General features: G+C 37.7%; 1 protein-coding gene across 1 annotated transcript in view; it reads right to left on the bottom strand.

The window, feature by feature from the left end:
* Window positions 1–20,608, bottom strand: part of ANOS1 (anosmin 1) — a 168,753-nt gene that overhangs the window by 25,183 nt on the left and 122,962 nt on the right. Inside the window, exon 4 of the mRNA XM_032757967.2 lies at window positions 6,370–6,592. Coding sequence (XP_032613858.1) covers window positions 6,370–6,592 — 223 coding nt within the window. The remainder of the gene's footprint in view (window positions 1–6,369; window positions 6,593–20,608) is intronic.

Below are 20,608 nucleotides of genomic sequence, written 5' to 3' on the forward strand. Positions count from 1 at the left end.
ATGTCTCCTTCATTCCCGCACCTCACAATGTCCCAGAAGAGAACATTCTGCAATAGCAAATGTTCAATGAACAGTCAATGTTTGCTGAACGAATAGCCAAACCCACTTTCTTATTCTTCACTCAAGAATATGTCTGTGGAAATAAGAGACTAGTGCAACATTTATGCAAACCACTGCAACAATGGTAATCCCTACTCTGTTTGAAAGTCACCTAGGGAAGGGTGAAGATTTATCATAAGTATTCTGTACTGCCATCTTTATCATATATTGTTTCAAGCAACTCAGATCTCTTTTCCAGCATGGTCTTATTGCTCACATGTACATTCACTCTGTTTTTTAAAAAGATAAATACCAGAAAATAAAGCAATGCCAAAATGTTTACAAGATAGAACGTTTTTATTACATTGACCATAGGACTTTCCCATTAAAAAAAAAAAAAAAAAAAAAAGACCAATTCCTGATCGGAGAGAAATCCCAAAGTTAATTGATTTTAATAGAAGCAGCTCTGGATGTTTTGTGTCAAGAAAAAAGCCACCAAAATTTGTTCAGAGTGATGAAAAACCAATCTCAACAAGGTGATCATTTAGTATCATTCTTGCATTGAAGGTTGGCCTGCATATGCCAGACAAATAGTTCTACCAAAGGGGATAAGGCGAGAGAGAGTAGCCGCAGACAACATTTCATCATTTACTTGATTCCTTGGTGCATAGTAAAAAAAATGATGACCAATTCTTCAAACTCATAGAGCACATTCTCCGAGACTTCTGAATCTACCTTTCTCTTTGGCTTTCCAATGTATAATCTTCTAGAGTAAATACAGCTACAGTAAATAGCCTCCGAAGTAACCTGAGCTCACCAGAAGCCAATCCAAGCAGCCCAGTGCCCTCGCTGTAAGGTTTTAATCTTGAATAGCATTCAAGGACCAACAGCCTTAATCAAATGTAATGAGCATCAGGGCGATGTCAGTTCAAATTTCTTCATTTAAAAATCTCTTTAATTATGATGAAGCATGACCCTGCAATTTGCATGTTAAGAAATAGTCCATCTGCTTTCCATTAAAGTCAGTTGGCTCCTTTGATTGGAAGTAACTCCAGCGCTCTACTGTAATTGTGTGCAGATGGGGCTCAGCCCCCGCTCAAGACCTCCAGCCCTCACTGCCGGTGCGCACAGTCCTCACTGGCTGAACCAGCATCCCAACTGCATAACCAGATGTATAGAGTGGATCTCTTCTCAATGTGTTTTTTATTATGTAAATGATTAGCATTTTTCTCTTTAAAATTGTTTTTGAACAAATTAGTCATCTGAAATCTAAATGATTCTGTTGAAAAATTTACAAATGTTATCATATGGCAACCTGCAATATGTGACGTCCAGTTTTTTTCTTTGAAATGCAAGAAATATTCTGCTGAAATCAAAGGAACAGAAACCCAATGCTTTTTAAAAATGTTGAAAATATATGGATAGAAAAATCAATTAGGATAAGCAATCTACAGTTGCATACTCATTGTGAGATTTTATTATTACTATTAATTTTTATCATGAATCTAAATGATATAAAAATGTAGCAAGATGTATTGTTCTAGTGATTTAATCACTACTTGATATTTCTCATAAAGGTAATTAGAACTCTAGAATTTGTATTTACATCACATTAAGGCATTGGGCTACTGGATGCAAAATGTTGAAAATTTATTTGTGAGAAGTTGTATACATCTATTTCCAGAGGTCTGAAGTTTAAATATTTTATATATTAATTATTTGTGGAAATATTAAATCAACTCTATGATCGGGTCTTTTTGAAAAGAAACAGACTGACGTACAATTAATTCTTGGTTTATCCATGGCAAAGGGAAACTATAGGTCACAAATTAGTCTGAATCTTTACGTTTGTAAAATTTTTTAACTTTTCTTTCTCCCTGCCCAAACCATTTTTGCTACAGTTGGAAGCCAAGAGAGGCAGTGGGATTTGGCAACAAAATAGTAAAATATATCACCCTCTGGAGGAAAGATTGTCTCACCAAGCCATAAAATAGACTTAGAAAGGAAATAGAAATAGAAAGGAGAAAGGAAGTGCCCTCAAATGCACCCATTTGTGTTCTACCTGTAGACTTCTACAACTATATGAAGTTTTGCATTTCATAGAACTAGTACCAGCAGGCATCTCCAATCATGTTAATATTTCCAAGCCTTCATTTTGATGCTAATAATTTTACTTAAAAAGTAAAAGAAAGGATCTCTGATGTTTGTTTTAAACTATAGTCTATGAAGGTTAACTTACTTCCAGGCATCAGTTAAGTGCAGTTCTTACAGCATAGCCCAAAATCATATTTTCAAGACACCCATCGCTTTTAAAAACTCAAGTGACCAGTATAAAAAGCTCTTGAAGCTATAAAACCAGTACTTTCTATCTTCCCTTCCACAAACACAGCAGACCAAACAGAAAGTATCTATGGGTTTTTATAATTTAAAAATATTTTTAAAAATTAATTCATTAATGAAATAAAATATATACAGAGGTTGGTAAATGTCCATTTATTTAAAGGTTAGAAAAACAATTTGCCCATTTAAAGAGTATGGTGAGCATGACAATCTCAGTAATAAACTACTGGACCATGTGGGGGGGTGAGTGTCACATGGATCCTTGCACCCCAATGCCCATTATAGATGACAGCAAATAGTAGGCACTCCATAAATGTGTATTCAACTGAAATGTGTCAATACTTCTCCATCCAAGTGACAGCCGCCCCTTGTAAAGGTAAACTGGGGAAAATATTAAGAAAATGTTATTTCGGATTTCCAAACAGCACTATGCAACACTTTAATACATAAAAAATGAATGAATGAGGAACTTCAGGTTTTCAATATTTATCCCATAGAATTTGGTTCTCCATATAGCACACTCTCTATCTAGTTTTATACGCTTCAACTCTACAATGTAAAACAATCCCATGTTATTCGTTAGCCTAAAATGATTCATAAAGTAGTAATTTTGTTAGATTAAAAATATTCTATATTGACAAATCTTTTAGTTGGCCTATTAGATAGACAGGTAGATAATAGATTTAGATACATTTTGGGACAGGGTCTCACTCTGTTGCCCGGACTGGAGTGCAGTGGCATGATCATGGCTCATTGTAACCTCGAATTCCTGTGCTCAAATGATCCTCCTACCTCAGCCTCCCTAGTAGCTATGACTACAGGCACATGCCACCATGCCTAGCTAATTTTATTATGTTTGTAGAGATAGGGATATCTTGCCATCTTGCCCAGGCTACTCTTGAACTCCTGCCTCAGCCTCCCAAAGTGCCAAGATTAAAGGGGTGAGCCACTGTGCCAGGCCTTAGTTAGCCTATTATATCATAACACAACCATGCCCAATGAGTGTTTCCATTAGAGATCCATACATTCAAAATAAAAATGACAGGAGAGCTAGCTCAGGTGGGAGCAGATGTTAGATCTATTTCTGCTACCTACTACCAAATCACTTAGGCATAGCCTGCAACCTCAGTTTCAGCAGCTGAGAATGGAGAGCAGGACTAGATAATCTCAACCCACCATGACTCCCACTCTTATTAAGGAAAACAACTACACAGACCTAGCAGAGACAGAGAGAGGGAGGCAATCTTATTTCACATTAGTTTGTTTGGGGCAGTAAGAAGGCATCTTGGAGGTAGGAAAGACAGTGATCACGACTATCCTAAGATTGCAGGTTGGGTTTGTGCACTGACTGGGCACATGGTTTTCTCCTTGCAAAGCCAAGGGATGGGTTGGAACGGACACTTTCCCTGGGGCTTGTGTACATCAGCCCCCCTCTCCTCTTTTGAGAGTGAAGAAGCAGCTGGACTCCAGGTTGGGAATGCCAAAAGGGACTTCAAATGGCTCATTAGCTAAGATGATGAAGGAGTTGCTACAGGCTCTATTTGCCCTCCTTTTACACACACTAACATATTCAGAGGCACTGTCAAAGTTCCCAGGACATGAAAACCAGCCCTCCTTGAGGGACTACTGAAGAAAGCAAGAAAAAATATCTACCTGCATATATATATATACACATATATGTGTGTGTGTATATATATATGTGTATATACATATATACACATATGTATCTTTTTTTGCAAAATAATCTATTAAGTTGACTGTCTTCATTACACAAAAGTCATTGTCAGGTTAACAGAGTCTGTTTATTCTATTTGTAGTTGATTCCCATTGATTCTGTCTCTCCACAAAAATCCACGTTAAGAGCTAATTTGTAGTAGAAGAGTGACTTCAGTACTTTAACAAAAGTTCACCTGGTTTCGTTAAACGTAGTTTTACATTGAAAGTGTCCTTGCATACTTAATCATTTATTCTCGCCCTTTCTACAATATTCCCCTTATTCTCAAGTGAAACAGGCATATTTGAAATTCATACTAACTCTTCAGTCCTTTTATAAAAGTGTATATTTTAATTTATATTATCTCTTTAAAACACTACAGGTTTTACAAAAGGGTTTAAAAAGACCATTCCCAAAGCATCCTATTTTTATGGTGAATGCTACTCATACATAGCCTATTATCTTTAATGACAGATAAGATTTCATAGTAACAGATGCTTTAAAAGTTAGATGGTTTTAAATTTGCAAAAGTGACTTGCTATAGTTTAAAATAAGAGGCATGAACACAATAAAAGTTTAAAACTATTAAAGAAACATTACTTGGTAAGAAGAGAAAAGCAGCGATTATTTTGAACGTAAGACATAGTACTTACGGTGTGTTTCCAACGATAAAGAAAAAAAAAAACGGTTGAATTACATAGATTTCAGAGGAAAGTATTCCCAAGTGGGAGCTAAAGGAAGATGGGACAGATACTTAACTTCTGGGAGATGTGAATTGTTGTAAGTGTTAGAGTAACATGGACTTCCAAAAATAGGCAGCCAGCACATAAATCAAAACTGGCATTGATGGTGAATACTGCTTTATACACATTTTTTTTAAGTACCGGTATTTAGAAACAATATGGATTTGGCATGTGTGTGTGAAAGACACAGAGAAAGAAAGGCATCTGTTACTCTCTCTGTACTTTAATGAATACTGCCTACTGACTGACTCTATATTAGGGGTCCCCAGCTCCCGGGCCACTGACTGGTAGCAGTCTATGGCCTGTTAGGAACTGGGTCACACAGCAGGAGGTAAGTGGTGGGTGAGTGGACAAAGCTTCATCTGTATTTACAGCCACTCCTCATCACTCACATTACCACCTGAACCTCCTGTCAGATCATCAGCAGCTGTAGATTCTCATAGAAGCATGAACCCTATTGTGAACTGCACATGGGAGGGATCTAGGTTGTATGCTCTTTATGAGAATCCAATGCCTGATGATCTGTCACTGTCTCCCATCACCCCCAGATGGGACGATCCAGTTGCAGGAAAACAAGCCCAGGGTTCCCACCAATTCTACATGATGGTGAGTTGTATAATTATTTCATTACATATTACAACGTTATAATAATAGAAATAAAGTGCACAATAAAGGTAATGTGCTTGAATCATCCCAAAACCATCCCCTGGCCCCTCCCCCAACATGGAAAAATTGTCTTCCATGAAACCAGCCCCTACTGCCAAAAAAGGTTGGGGACTGCTGCTCTATATTACTCTTCAATGAGACCCCCAAAATTAACAAAATGTTATATGTCACAGTGTATTTTGATGGTATCCCAAACTATACATAATATAATGGATTCATCTTGGCTTTAAAAGAGCTTAGTCCCATTTACAGAAAATGATCAGCAGCACTTGATATTAAGGAGCTAAGTGCTCTAGAAATGGCTTCTGAATGCAAACTATTGCATTTGCTAAACTGTTTGATAAATTGAACCTCCATGTTTTGAGGAAGGGAAATCCTTTGTCTAGAATCTCAAGGCACTAATGAAAATATTTAAGATCTGTACAACGACACTAATGTTCTTGGGTCATATCGGCAGAAAAAGCACAATATCAGTATATTTCTTATGCATTTTTCAAGTGTGCTTCATCTCCCAGCCTATTTTCTAAGGATTTAAATCGATTTATTCCAGTGTACCTAGTAGAGCTTACTTGAATCAGTCTGACTGGAGAAAAAGACAAAAATGTTCCTGAATTGTTGCTGTCCATCACATATGTCAAATTAAAAAGAATTAATATGAATGACTTGCTCTGCCCCAAGTCGAGTTAATATGGCTAATCTTTATGGGTCCGTGAATATGTTCAGATGTCTGTATGTGGTATAAAATAAATTTTCTTAAGATTTTCTGTTTTATAGACTTTTCACACCTATGATGGACACCCTTCCCTAGGCACACACAGATACATGTGACACTGCACGCCTCTTCACACCCCCAGTGCTGCCTCTTACCTTTGTACAGAGTCTTGGGTACTTGACAGGTGTGTCCACACCCATTCGAACAACATTTCTTCACCCCAGAGCACTCATTGTCAACTTCGCAGCTTTCAACACAGGCGGCCGCAAATCCACTGGCTTTCTCAGGAGCCGGACAGTCCCCCTGCTTCACCAACAGGATGTATTTGAGGAACTCACAGCTGGTCAAGCATTCGTAGCTCTTCTTGGGGAAGAGAGGCTAAGTCAAAGAAGAATTTTTAAAAATATTCCATTAAAGACACATGAAGTCTGATTTCCAAGACGTCTGAAAGGAAGTTCAACATTTTTTTCCCCACCAAACCTTTGCTTGAATATTTGACAAAATGCATGTATTTGTTTTCTTTTCTCCTATCCAAGTGACATTTTGTGCTGATTTCTCAAAGGAACATAATCCATAAGTGATTATTTTATATTGCATGCAACAAACACCATGTATATGTGCCCACGTTCACAGATCATATATTCTATCTTGATCAAAGATGTTTGTCAAAAAAACTGATTATAAATAGTCACAAAACCTGTTCAGTACAATTTGAGAGCCCTTTTTGGATTATATACATTACACTTATAACACATCACTGTCTTTAATTTTTTCTTTCTCCTTTTTTTTTTTTTACAGTTAAGGTCTCACTTTGTCACCCCAGGCTGGAGTGCAGTGGTGCAATCATAGTTCACTGAAGCCTTGAACTCCCAACCTCAGGCAATCCTCCTGCCTCAGCCTCCCAAGTAACTAGAACTACAGACACACACCACCATCCCTGACTAATTTTTATTTTTTGTAGAGATGAGGTCTTGCTATGTTGCCCAGGGTACTATTAAGTTCTGGCCTCCAGCAATCCTCCCACCCTTAGCCTCCCAAAGCACTGGGATTGCAGGCATGAGCCATTGCATCTGGCTATTTTCTCATATATCATAAATACTCATCAAAATAGCAAGAGCTCTATAAAACTTAACAATTCTCACAATGGTAACATATTTATTGGTATTATGTAGCACAGTTGTCTAAGCCTGCTAATTGAACATATTTCAATAATTTCCAGCCTTTACTATTAATATGGAATTGTCAATGAGTTGTGCAGTAGAAGAATGTGAATCTTCTTTAAAAATCAGCCCACACCTATGTTATCTGTGACATAGTTGGGGTCTGAACAGCATCTTGCTGAGCACATTTTGGTTGAGCCCAGAATCAATCAACCATTAGTGAGAATAGGAAGCCCTGGACTTATTAGAGGAATACATTATTGAAAAAGCCTGAGTAATGTGAAAGAGCCATTTATCAAATGCCTATTTTTCCTTAGGAAAAAAAGGTTCAGGACAGCACTCGGTCATCCCTAAGACAGGAGCTGCAACTGGAAGATAATGGCTTTTTTCTGCCACTGAACAGAGGAGTTGCTGAGACTTCTAAAAGCTGTCCCACCCAGGGAATGAAAGGGAAGGATGCTCTCTGTGCTCTTGCCCTCCTTTTTCCTATGGAAGAGAATGGCCAAGACAGCCCCACCAGCCCCAGCCCTCCACCCAGTCCTATCCCAAACCTTCTTTTTGCTTTATAGAAGACGGCTGAAAAGATGATCACCATAACCCTAACTTTTGCACCAAGCCTCCTTTTATCCTTATGGGAGATGGTTTCCATGATAACTACTACTCCATTAAAGACACATGAAGTCTGCTTGAATGTTTAACAAAATAGATGTATTTGTTTTCTTTTCTCCTATCAAAGTGACTTTTTTTTATCAAAATGCATTTTCACCTGGAATGCCTGTGATAGCCAGGTTAAATTTCACTGTCTCTTTTACCTGGGGGTGGCTATGTTGTTGTTAATGGAACATAATCAGCAAAGTTCTGTGCCACTGTGGACCGAGGCTTGCAGATGGTGGGGGATGGTGCCCCCATGTTCTTCTTTATTAGCTGGATGTGGGTGGCACCGCAGCTGTAGGGAATGAGGGAATGGTGGGGCCACAGGAGGAGAGACGCCAGAATGCTGTCTGCCCATATGGAGAAGGACAGCACCCTGCCAGAAACAGCTGCCTTGAACTGCTCCATGGGTATAAAGCAAGTACACACGTGTTTGAAGTCTTGTACATGTCAAGTTCCATTTGCTACAACCATTCAGGCTACCTAAACCAATGCAAAGGCCATCCAATGAAGGGCTGCCATGGTTCCTCAACGTTGGAAGTGGAAGATGAACAAGGAGGACACTTTCTGTTTATCTGATGTCACAACAGGGTTAGGAATATAAGAAATGTGGTAGCTTTGGTGAACAGAAGTCTACGGGGAGACTAGGAACATCATGCGGCTCAGCACCAGCATGCTGCTTGATGCTCCAGTGATCCCTAACCAGGGCTCATTACTGGTAACATCTGGAAACACGTGGGTTACACCTGAACAATACCTGGGAACACCCGCTTGTGTGCTGCCTGCTGCTCCTCCCTGATGACTAAATATGGCTCTGCACCATCGTGACACCTGGGTAACACCGGGTCATCCCTACCATTGCCTGGTAATGCCTGGGCAACACCTGGATAACACCTGGTAAGACCAGCCCATGTGCTGCTGTTGCTTCTCAATACTGATTGAATATGGCTCCCTACCACGAGGTAACACCTGCCAAACCTGCCAGCATGCTGCTGGCTACTCCTCGCTGTTAAACAACCATGACCCTTTAGTCAGATAGGTGTCTGGTAGCACCTAGATACCCTGGAGACAGGAGGTTATCTAGGCAGGAGACTGAATGGTTTGGGCTATTAACCAGAGAGTATTTCACCAATAGCAGAGGTATGTTATAAAACAAACAAACAAACAAAAAAACCGCCATTATCAAAGTCTCTATTGGGAGGTGGAAGGTTGGTGGGAGGAATGTCTCTCTTTTCCAACAGTTAGTTCATTAATTTTAGCCTATGATTCTCAGGTTGATGATGACTAGAAATTCCACTGAAGACTCAAAACATAACTTCAGCAAGGAATATCTTAGTAATCCCAGGATAAACTACAATTTCAACGTAAATTATTCTCCACTGTCTCACCTGCTTCTTTTCCCCAAACAATGTTCAATTAAACTATGCATAAGAGTTGACGGCAAATGTTATATTATGTGCATTTTACCACGATTTTAAAAAAACACTGTGAAAGAGACAGACAATTTTTATACCATGAGAATGTGTGCAGCACCAAATTGTATTGTTTCATAGTGACAATAATCTTTCTGATATTGTAAATTTAGTGGATGACAAAGCATTAGTACATTACAAGTTAAATACAATTAAATGCCTGTTCTTTTCTTAGATTAATTAACAAAAGGAAAACAGTGGAAACACTAGCTAGAAAAACTATAATTTCAAGGTTTGAATTAGAATTGTAGATGTCATATAAAATTGTTTGTTAGTAATTAATCATACATAAAACATGAAAAATAACATGAGTTGACTGAACTAAAATTATTTCTCAATTTAAGAACTTTAAGGTAAAACTTAGAAGGGCCATGGTGTCAATATTGAATTATGACAAATTTACAGCTAATTTAATTAAAAAGAAACTTTATAAGTATTTAAAGCATTATTAACTCTCAAGGCTTTTCTCTCTTACTCTATTTCGCAGTTCATTTTTCTGTTAGCTGTTACATGTGTTTTACTTCATTGAGTTTTGAAGCTCTAAGTTTAGTTTCAAACCTAAGTTAATAATCAAGGAAGTATGCTAACAGATCTGTAACAATTATATAGTGTTTGCCAACTTTCTTCTTTCAACAATTCATATACATTACACACACTGAAAGAAAATACTTAGTTACCAAAATCATTGGCCAGTGTCTCATGGGCTGAGATTTCCAAGTAGAAATACTTGTATTAGGCTGGGCATGGTGGCTCACGCCTGTAATCCCAGCACTTTGGGAGGCTGAGGTGAGTGGATCACGAGGTCAGGAGATCAAGACCATCCTGGCTAACATGGTGAAACCCTGTCTCTACTTAAAAAAATACAAAAATTAGCCGGGTGTGGTGGCAGGCGCCTGTAGTCCCAGCTACTCGGGAGGCTGAGGCAGGAGAATGGCGTGAACCTGGGAGGCGGAGCTTGCATTGAGCTGAGATCGCACCACTGCACTCCAGCCTGGGAAACCAAAGCGAGACTTTGTCTCAAAAAAAAAAAAAAAAAAAAAAGAAATACTTGTATTAAATCTGGCAAGTGCTTCCTGTTTGGTAACTTGGAAATCACAGTGACTTAGTTTGCACCATGATATAATGAAATCAACTCAGTTCATACTCTTCATCTATGAAAACAGAGTATGAGTCAAGAATCAGATAAAGTTTGGATCCTCTATTCGTATATTATTCTAATTATCTATATGCCAACTGCCACACATTTGAACTATGAGGGACAGGAAAACAGAGGCTATGTCTCCTTATCTTCATTATTTACTGGACTATCGGGGCAGACATAAAAACAAATAAACAAAGACAGTGACCTAGAACAGTTATGAAGCATGTGTTCCCAATGACTATAAAAGGGAAATGATCATAATTAGCCCAACAATTTAGATCTTTCCATTGATATGAGACTTATTCTGTATGGATATTCAATGTTTTCCTTTTTGGTAAGGACATAGAAGCACATACGTTCATCTTTGCACTCATAGTTTCTAGACTGGTTTATAATCTTGAAATAATACAGGTAACATTATGAATATTACATGAGGCAACACACACAAAGAACTAAGCACTATTGTGCCTAGTTGGCCCACAATACATATGCAATAAGAATTAAGTAATTTGTGTCTTTTTTTCTTTTACCACTGCTACAAGTTCACTCTTTAACATTTCAAAATTCTTCTGGTGTGCTGATGAAAATTTTGTAAGATCCAAAGACAGAAGGAAGTCTGTATTTTTCTACAGTGTGTCCAGCCACTAGATTCCAACCCACTACTTCCAGATTAAGCACTGAAATCTGCATCTAAGGAATTGTACCCTGTACTTAAACAAAGTTCATCTTAGAGCAGTGTGGATTTGGTGCAACAGTCTTACAGAGGAGCTTTATTTAACTGTTCTATTGAAGGCAGATTTATCAAAGGGAGGTTTTGATGCTGTCTATTAATTTTCTTTCATAATTCTCTTGGATTAGGTTGAAAAAATATTATTTGTTTGAATATAAATTAGAGAACATATGGTATGTGTACATAAGGTCTCTCTCCAGGTCATTAATCATAGTTTAATGAGAATTTACTAATTGAATGGAATAAGGAGAAAAATGTATACAGGTCAGAGAAAATGCTGTGTGAATATTAATAATCTAGATATAAACAAAATGTGCAAATTGGCCTCCAGTAGGAAATCCTGTGAACAAAGGTAATTTGAGTGTCACAAAAGTATAATAACTTCTGATCATTAAGCATGTAAAATTTCACGTGATAATACAAATTACTCAAGAGATTTGTTAAAAGGAATGAGAAAATAATAGAAAAAGACTTAATCAAACCAGTATGCATGTAATACCCATCAATTTTATGGTGAATAAACACGTGTGACAACATAGATTCTATGTTCTATTTCCTGTTTCTACAATTATATGCAGGCAATGAAGGCAAATTGTTAACTGTAAATTTAGTTTTTATAACTACAATTCATTTTTATAAAACAATTCATATGATTAATTTCATGAATCACACAAATGCCACTCTAAAATTATTATTATTATTATTATTTTGAGAGAATCTCACTCTGTCGCCAGGCTAGAATACAGTTGCACAATCTCAGCTCACTGCAACCTCCAACTCCCTGGCTCAAGCGATTCCCCTGCCTCAGCCTCCCAAGTAGCTGGGATTACAGGCATGCGCCACCATGTCCAGCTAATTGTTGTATTTTTAGTAGAGACGCGGTTTCACCATGTTGGCCAGGATGGTCTCGATCTCCTGACCTCAAGTGATCTGCCTGCCTCGGCCTCCCAAAGTGCTGAGATTACAGGCGTGAGCCACCGCACCCAGCCAAATGTCATTCTTTTGCCAGGTCATTGGCTCCAATTTAAAATTTGAAAAGAATATGGTCATTATGCCCATTAATTTTGTTTATTTTGCCCTTAATGTCCCCAAAACTAAGAAAGATTTAGTCTGCAAAGATTATGTATTTTTTCTAGATTAGTGATTAATAGTATCTAATGGATGTCGTTATGCCTCCAAAGAAGGGATAAAGCAAAGTGTTAAAGAAAAATATCTTTGAGGTGCATTGGATTAAGTAAGAAATCCTTCATATGTCAATAGATATATGTCATCCTATATATTAATATGCAGTATTAATGAATTCTCATATATCCCTCCTACATGTCATCTCCTAAGAGCAAAAAACTAAAATGCGGTTTTTAGTGCCTTACCTGGGTAATATGCTAAGCTCCACTAAGAAGAAAATGAATAAAACATTAATTTATCCACCTGTGGCAGGTGGCTAAAAATAAAATTAAATACTCACAAAAGTAGGCAACATTTCTTGAATGCTTTCAAAAAAAGAGATAGTACTATCTTTGTTTAGTTTGGTATAAAAAATAATCTGTTCAGCAATCATGGAATGATAAAGACATCCAATTCAGTAAATTACCTTAATGTGTTTAAAATCACATAAATACAAGGCTTCAGCTATGAGGAGAACATTGCATTTGGCTATTTGGTTCAATTCAACAGACCTGTACCATGTCAATTCTCTAGGATTATAATTGCCTTTGCAAAGAGTCAGGGAATGGGGGGCTTCACTTCCTGCTCCTAGCCAACAACCAGGACTGCTGAATACAATGAAACCTCAAATATACAATTTCCTAAAGTGAGTGCTCCATCATTATCACCACTGTCATAACCACCACCATCACCATCATTACCATCATCATTAGCAGTGGCAGTTGGTCACCAAGAGATGCTGATGTCTACCACATCCCTCACTCTACCCCAGCTGCTTTACTTTCTCATTTCGCCTATTCTTCCCCAGTTCCCACAACTGTTATTATTTCCATTTTACAAATGGGGAAACAGCAGCTCAGGGAGATCATAACATAGCCCAAATCACAAAACACATAAGAGTCTGGGCAACGATGAGAGCTAGTGTTTTCTGAGGGCCCCCCCATATCTCAGGGTAAAATAAGAAGACTGGGCTCACCCAGTGGCTCTCAGCTTACTTCCCTACTAGAATTTCCCAGGGAGCTTCTAAAACTGATGCCTTGGGTGAACTTCTGACCCGTTTCTTCAGCATTCCAGGCATGGACCCTGGAAACTGCACTTTGGAAAGAGCTGCAGATGGTCCCAATGTCTGGCCAAGACTAGAAATCTGCTGGATGAATAGCTCTCTAATTTGTGTTCAGTTATTAGACTTCCTGATTCTACATGTTTAGAAATAACCTGAATATTCAAAAATGCAATCTTACACTTCCTGGGAAGAGACAGTAGGGTGATTTCAAATTTCTTTCTTTTTTTATTCCTTTTCTTTAGCAAACAAATTTTTAACCTTAATTCTATGCTGAGTAATTGAATAGCTCCATTTACCTAGATACAGAAAAGCTAAATGCATCTATAAACAGAAAATCTAAGTGTACATAAACTCCTAGAGACCACTGAGGGTAACTAAATTAAAGTACTCCAAACTATAATCCAGGGGTTACTGAAAATCTGATTCTGATACATCCGTCTCTGTATGTACAAAAGATACATTTCAGGATGCTCAAAATTAAAGCACTGACATTCTAAACACCAAGCAATCACTGAATTAAAGTATGTTGGTAATTCTTTGAACACAATGTCTCTGAAGTCAGTGACATCAAAAAAATAGCACATGCTCTTCCTTTCGTATTTTCACTGTATTAAAAAGCAACAGTACAAATGCTGTGGTGTTAAAAAGGATCCTTATTTTTTAACGAATGAACTTTTACAAACAATTCTATCATGAAAGGAAAATAGTATCTTAATACACAAAAGTTTTTGTTAAACAAGATTTTACAATTTTTAAATCAGAAAATGTTAAGTTTAAATTCTTTCAAAGGTTCAAACAAAAAAGCAACCTACACAATTTCCATTAAATGTGTCTTTGTGCACATGTCCTGGGCACTTTAAAAATGTTAAAATCGTTAAAGTTTGACTTCCACCGCTTCTGCCCCCATCTCAGCATTGCCCCCTCCCTAACCTGGCCAAAGGGTCTGATTCCAAATTTCTGAAAACTTCACTCCCAAAACACACAGTGAGATGAACAGAACATGAATTCAATACAAGAGCATGAAGACAAGGTAGTGAGACAATGAAATGAGATGAAAAGGGTTAGAAAATAGTTAAACAAAAATATAAAATGTGAAATAAGACAAAAACATAAAGTTAAGAAATAAACTAGAAATATCAAGATCATCTGAGGTCAGGAGTTTGAGACCAGCCTGGCCAACATGGAGAAACCCTGTCTCTCCTAAAAATACAAAAATTAGCCAGGTGAGGTGGCAGCTACTCGGGAGGTTGAGATGGGAGAATCCCTTGAACCCGGGAGGCGGAGGTTGCAGTGAGCCGAGATTGAACCACTGCACTCTAGACTGGGCAACAGAAGGAGACTCCGTCTCAAAAAAACAAAGGAAAGAAAGAAAAGAAAAGAAAGAAAGATAGATCAAGGAATGAATAGAAAAAAATTATAAATCAAAGGGCAGGTTATGTTCCAGGAATAACTGAAAAGAACAAGCAACACTGGAATATAGCTTCTGCTTCTGAACACCAAAGGGAAAACTTTAATTTTTCAGGCATTCAGGTAAAAAAGGCAAGCTGATTATGAGGAAGAAAATATAATTGCTACCAAACGTCTCTCTACTAAATTTAGTATGTGAAGCTAACAAAGCAATGTCTATATAATTCTAAGGAAAATAAACTCTGTATGAGTGTATGTGACTTGCAGGGGGTTGTGTTGGGGGCAGGGGGCATGATGTGCCATGCAATGGCAAAACCTAGCCATCCTATCATAAATAGAAAACCAGAACAAATGGGCTAGTACAATATTCGGTACCCAGATAAAATAAAGTAATACTTATAGAAGAAAAAAAAGTTGTCCAACCCAAGTGTACTTTAGATATAACTGTAGGTAAAATTTATCATGCATAAACTTAAAGAAAACACCATCCATAGACCCCTGTTTAAAAACAAAGATACGAATTAAATTTACAAAATGAAGCATACAGTGGAAAAAAAGAATCAGTAAAATTAATCATGTTTCTATGTACATAAGTATGAAACTAAAATTAAATAAAATAAGAATGATAGGAGGGAGAATTTGCTGGGATAAAGCTAAGAATTTTCAAATAATAATATGTTAGAAAAACTGGTAGATGGGAGGAGTGGTGGAGAAAACCTATGAGTGTGACTTATCTTGAACTTAATATTAGAACATCAGTAAATAAAAAAACAAATATGGAATTGAAAGAGTAACAATTCCAACCACATAATATCTTGTATAATCTTTTCTTTATAATATTTTGGGGTCTCTTTGTCTTCTCTTGCCTTCAAGTAATATTAAACTTTAAGCATTTATTTGAAACTAGTGTGCACAGAGCTTCCAGGTGCTGGCCTGTGGCCAGCCATTTAAGTAGGCATTGGGAGAGCAGTCTTGGCCTTACTGTGTTAACACTTTTCTGCACAGTAAACCATGGCTGTTTCTACGTGGTAAATCTGGAATGACAGTCTGGTTTTACTTTTCTGTGCGGTTTATTAATTTTTAATGGGCATGTATAGTTTCTATTAAAAATAAATAGTATACTTGGCTGAGTGTGGTGGCTCACACCTGTAATCCCAGCACTTTGGGAGGCCAAGGCAGACAGATCACTTGAGGTCATGAGTTTGAAACCAGCCTGGCCAACATGGCAAAACCTCACCTCTACTAAAAATCCAAAAAATTAGCCAGGTGTGGTGGCACACAACTGTAATCCCAGCGACTTGGACAACTGAGGCAGGAGAATCTTCAAAGTAGGAGATGGAGGTTGCAGTGAGCCAAGATTGCACAATTGCACTCCAGCCTGGGCAACAGAGTGAGATTCCATCTCAAAAAAGAAAATGGAGTGTACTTTTAAAACATTAGGCAAAACTGCCAAGTGTGTCTTTCAAAGAAGACATCTAAACACTATGCATGAAATAAGAAAAATAACTCTCCATTCAAATGTTACTAATTTATGCTTGGAAGTATTATTATAATTTGCTTGGAAGCCCAATTATAAATACTAATTTGTTAGATGTGATTGCAATTAATTGGATTCCCAGGCAAATTATAGACATTGGCCATGGAAAATATAAAATTAGGAGAAAAGCAGAAACATGCATATTAGGGAAGTCACTTTTCTACAAGTACACACTCTCTTCTTTCAATTACAGTAATCTTTACTTATGTTTATCTTGGCTTCCTTCTTCCTGGCCTGGCTCTTCTATTTATTTTGAAAACAAATGTGTCACCTTGTATGAGTCAGCAACACTTCAGAATCTTGCTGCAATATTTCTGGAAGATCAGGAGGCACATAAATAGCTCGAGAAGTTCACAAATCCATAGAGAATTAGGGATGGTTCAGGTACCACATTTAAACTATGATTTCTTTCCCTCTCCTACTTCTGCATTTGTTAGTAGTGAATACCAAGAATGCCAATGCAATGTTCAGCCCACTAAGCCATTTGTATACTGATTTATAGACCAAACTGGCATTCTAGGTACTAGGAATTTAACGGTGAACAGGTGAAACTGTGAAAATGATGACCCACTATGCTTATAGTTTACATGTTTACTAACAAACAGGTAAAAATCATTAAACAGTTTAGTTTGCATTATAATAAAGGTAGACACAGGAAGTTACAGACATAAGCACGAGATCAACAAATAATTAGACGAGGACAAAACTTTAAAGACAAGTCATCAATACTGATGATTTAAGCAAGTAAAAGTGATGTGGAAAACAGAAGAAAAAGAGAGAGGGAACAGAAACAAATACAGCCTGTCCCCTTCAGAGCATGACAAATACATAAGTAAGATAACTGCTATACAATTTGGGGGGCAAAATTAATCTGGCAAGTGTCAGTTTCTTCAAAATATTAAAGGAGGATAAAATATTATCCTAAGCCTTAAATAAAGCTTCCAAAACACTTAGCACGGATCCTAGCACATAATAAAGGTGCAATCAGTGCTAGCCACCTTTATTAGCATCAGAATTTTTTAACGCAGTTCTAGAAATTTTACAAGAGACAATAGGAATCCATATACATTAATTATAGATGGCCTAAAATCCTCATATAAATAATTTCTTTTAAAGAGGAACAAATTAGAAAGTTGTCAAATACAGTTGTTTACTCTTTGATTTATATTGTTCAGTTTCTTTGCTCATCTCATTTTGCAAACACTGTCGAATTCTACAAACTCATCACATCCATCCAAGATACAAGAAAAAAAATCTCATATTTTACCTCTTAGAGATCTTCCTTGAAATTTCGTATTTCTTTGTTTATACACTACTATATTATACCACTTCTGGACTGGGTAGATCACCACAAAATGAAATAGAAACTAACTGATATGATTAGGCTTTGTGTCCCCACCCAAATCTCATCTTGAATTGTAGTCCCCATAATCTCCATGTGTCAAAGAAGAGACCAGGTGGAAGTAATTGAATCATGGGGGCAGTTTCCCCCATGCTGTTCTTGTGATAGTGAGTGAGTTCTCACGAGATCTGATGGTTTTACAAGGAACTCTTCCCCCTTCACTAGGCACTTCTCCTTCCCGCTGCCTTGTGAAGATGCCTTGCTTCCCCTTCACCTTCTACCATGATTATAAGTTTCCTGAGGTCTCTCCAGCCATGCTGAAAAGTGAGTCAATTAAACCTTTTTCCTTTATAAATTACCCAGTCTCTGGCAGTTCTTTGTAGCAGTATGAAAACAGACCAATACACTAATGTACATACATACTTTCCTCGTTATGAACAAGTAAGAGAAAGTGAAAATTCCATAAGTTAAGGGACTGGTTCCCAGGGGACATTAGGTAATATCTGGAGATATTTTTCTTCCTCACAACTGGAAGGTGCTATTGGCATCTAGTGGGTATGATCTGAGAGACCAGAATGGATGCCCCTTTATCAACTAAGAGGTATGCTAAGGTTCTTGGTTGGCATGGCACATTTCTAAATTCCTATAGCTAAACTTGTTAACAATAGGAGCTATTGACTCTGATTTACAACCCAGACCTCTACAACTCTGATTGGACAGAAGACTGGCCTTACAAAGATTATTTTCTGATAAGCAACTGCAGACCACAAGCCAGTTTCAGCTAGATTATAGAGGCTGTGCACAAATTCTGTGTCCTGTAGTTCACTTTTCGATGTAAAGAACCAAATTCCACCTCATTTTAATGCTAAAAACCCTGCCCCAAAGTGAACATTGAATGTTATGTTATTACGAGGGTATTTTAAGAAAGTTAACCAAAGATTTAGCAGAAAAATGCCTGAGAAAGCTTCATCAGAGAGCCTTTCTCCACCACAACAATGGCCCTGCTCATTCCTCTCATCAAATAACAGTAATTTTGCCAGAGTTTCAATGGGAAATCATTAGGCATCCACCTTACAGTCCCGATTTGTCTCCTGACTTGTTCTTGTTTCCTGTTCTTGTAAGAATCTTTAGGCCGGGCACGGTGGCTCACACCTGTAATCCCAGCACTTTGGGAGCCCAAGGCGGGCAGATCACGAGGTCAGGAGATCGAGACCATCCCGGCTAACGTGGTGAAATCCCATCTCTACTAAAAATACAAAAAATTAGCTGGGCGTGGTGGTGGGCGCCTGTAGTCCCAGCTACTCGGGAGGCTGAGGCAGGAGAATGGTGTGAACCCGGGAGGTGGAGCTTGCAGTGAGCCCAGATCGCACCACTGCACTCCAGCCTGGGCGACAGAGCAAGACTCCATCTCAAAAAAAAAAAAAAAATCTTTAAAGAGCATCCATTTTTCTTCAGTGAATAATATTTTTCAAAACCTACATTGACATGGTTTAATTCCCAGGACCCTCAATTCTTTAGAGATGGACTAAGTGGCTGATAACATCACTTACAAAAGTGTCTTAAGCTTGATGGAGCTTATGTTAGGAAACAAAGCTTACATGTTTTATTTTTAGCTTTTGATTCCATTTTTCCATGAACTTTCTGAAGTCCTCTTGTGTATGCAACCACGTTATTCAGACATTGGACAATAGGTAGCACAAGACAAGAAAATCTATAAGGACACAAATGAGATGAGCTCCAATTTTGCCAAAAAAATGATTTGACGTAGTTTCAAATCCACAGTGCAAGGAAGGCTAATCCCAAGATAGCTCTGCAATTTTTCCAAGTTGTGGAGAAAGAGATTAAAGCTTGAGGCTGAGATGGCCGGATCTTGTGGGCAGACTGTCAAGCAGGATGAAACTGCATGAAGAGAGAAACCTACAGGGATTCAGAGGGATCCTTTGATTTCTGGCTGAATACTGACTTGAATGTGCATGGCTTCAAACTGCATAAGTCTGGGGAAAGAATAATCAGACAGCAATAAAGGAAACCATTCTAGCAAAAACTCACATTTCAACCAGTCAGAGTGCAAAGAATGCACAATTCATGAAGCATTGGCTAGAGTCCTCAGAAGGATATCACCTAGTAATGGGATAAATTGGGCCTAGTCTAAAGGCTACTCTGAACCCTCCCCCAAGAAAGCTTAAAAGAAACTTCTAAAAATAAGAAAAAATAAGAAAATGAATCTCAAAAGGAACTTAACTACACGCCAGAACAAAGTCTAACACTTTCTAGAAAGATACGGCAAAATTCAAAACACAAAAATTTGACATCCAATCAAAAATAATCCAGTGTGCAAAGAAGCAGGAAATTGTGGCACGCAAAATGGGAAAAAAGGGATCTACAGAAGCAGGACCAGAAATTATAGAAAGGATAGAATTAACAGCAAAGGACATTTAAGAACTAATATAAATATGCTCCATATGCCCAGGAATGTAGAGGAAAACATGGACATAGGGAGGACAGGAATGAAAGCTACAGAACAGAGCTGAATAGAAACTCCAGAAGTAAAAAGGAAGAAATGAAAAATATGTCAAACAGGATTTTTAAAATGTTAGCCACCATAGAAGATAAGATTACTTAAAAGGAAAGCAAAGACACAATGATTTAAAATAAATAAATAAATAAATAAATAAATAAATAAACTATTAAAATGAAGCAGAGGGTGGGAAATGACCAAAAGGAAAA

Source organism: Hylobates moloch, unplaced genomic scaffold, assembly GCF_009828535.3.
Source record: "Hylobates moloch isolate HMO894 unplaced genomic scaffold, HMol_V3 SCAFFOLD_7, whole genome shotgun sequence".
Classification (NCBI taxonomy): domain Eukaryota; kingdom Metazoa; phylum Chordata; class Mammalia; order Primates; family Hylobatidae; genus Hylobates; species Hylobates moloch.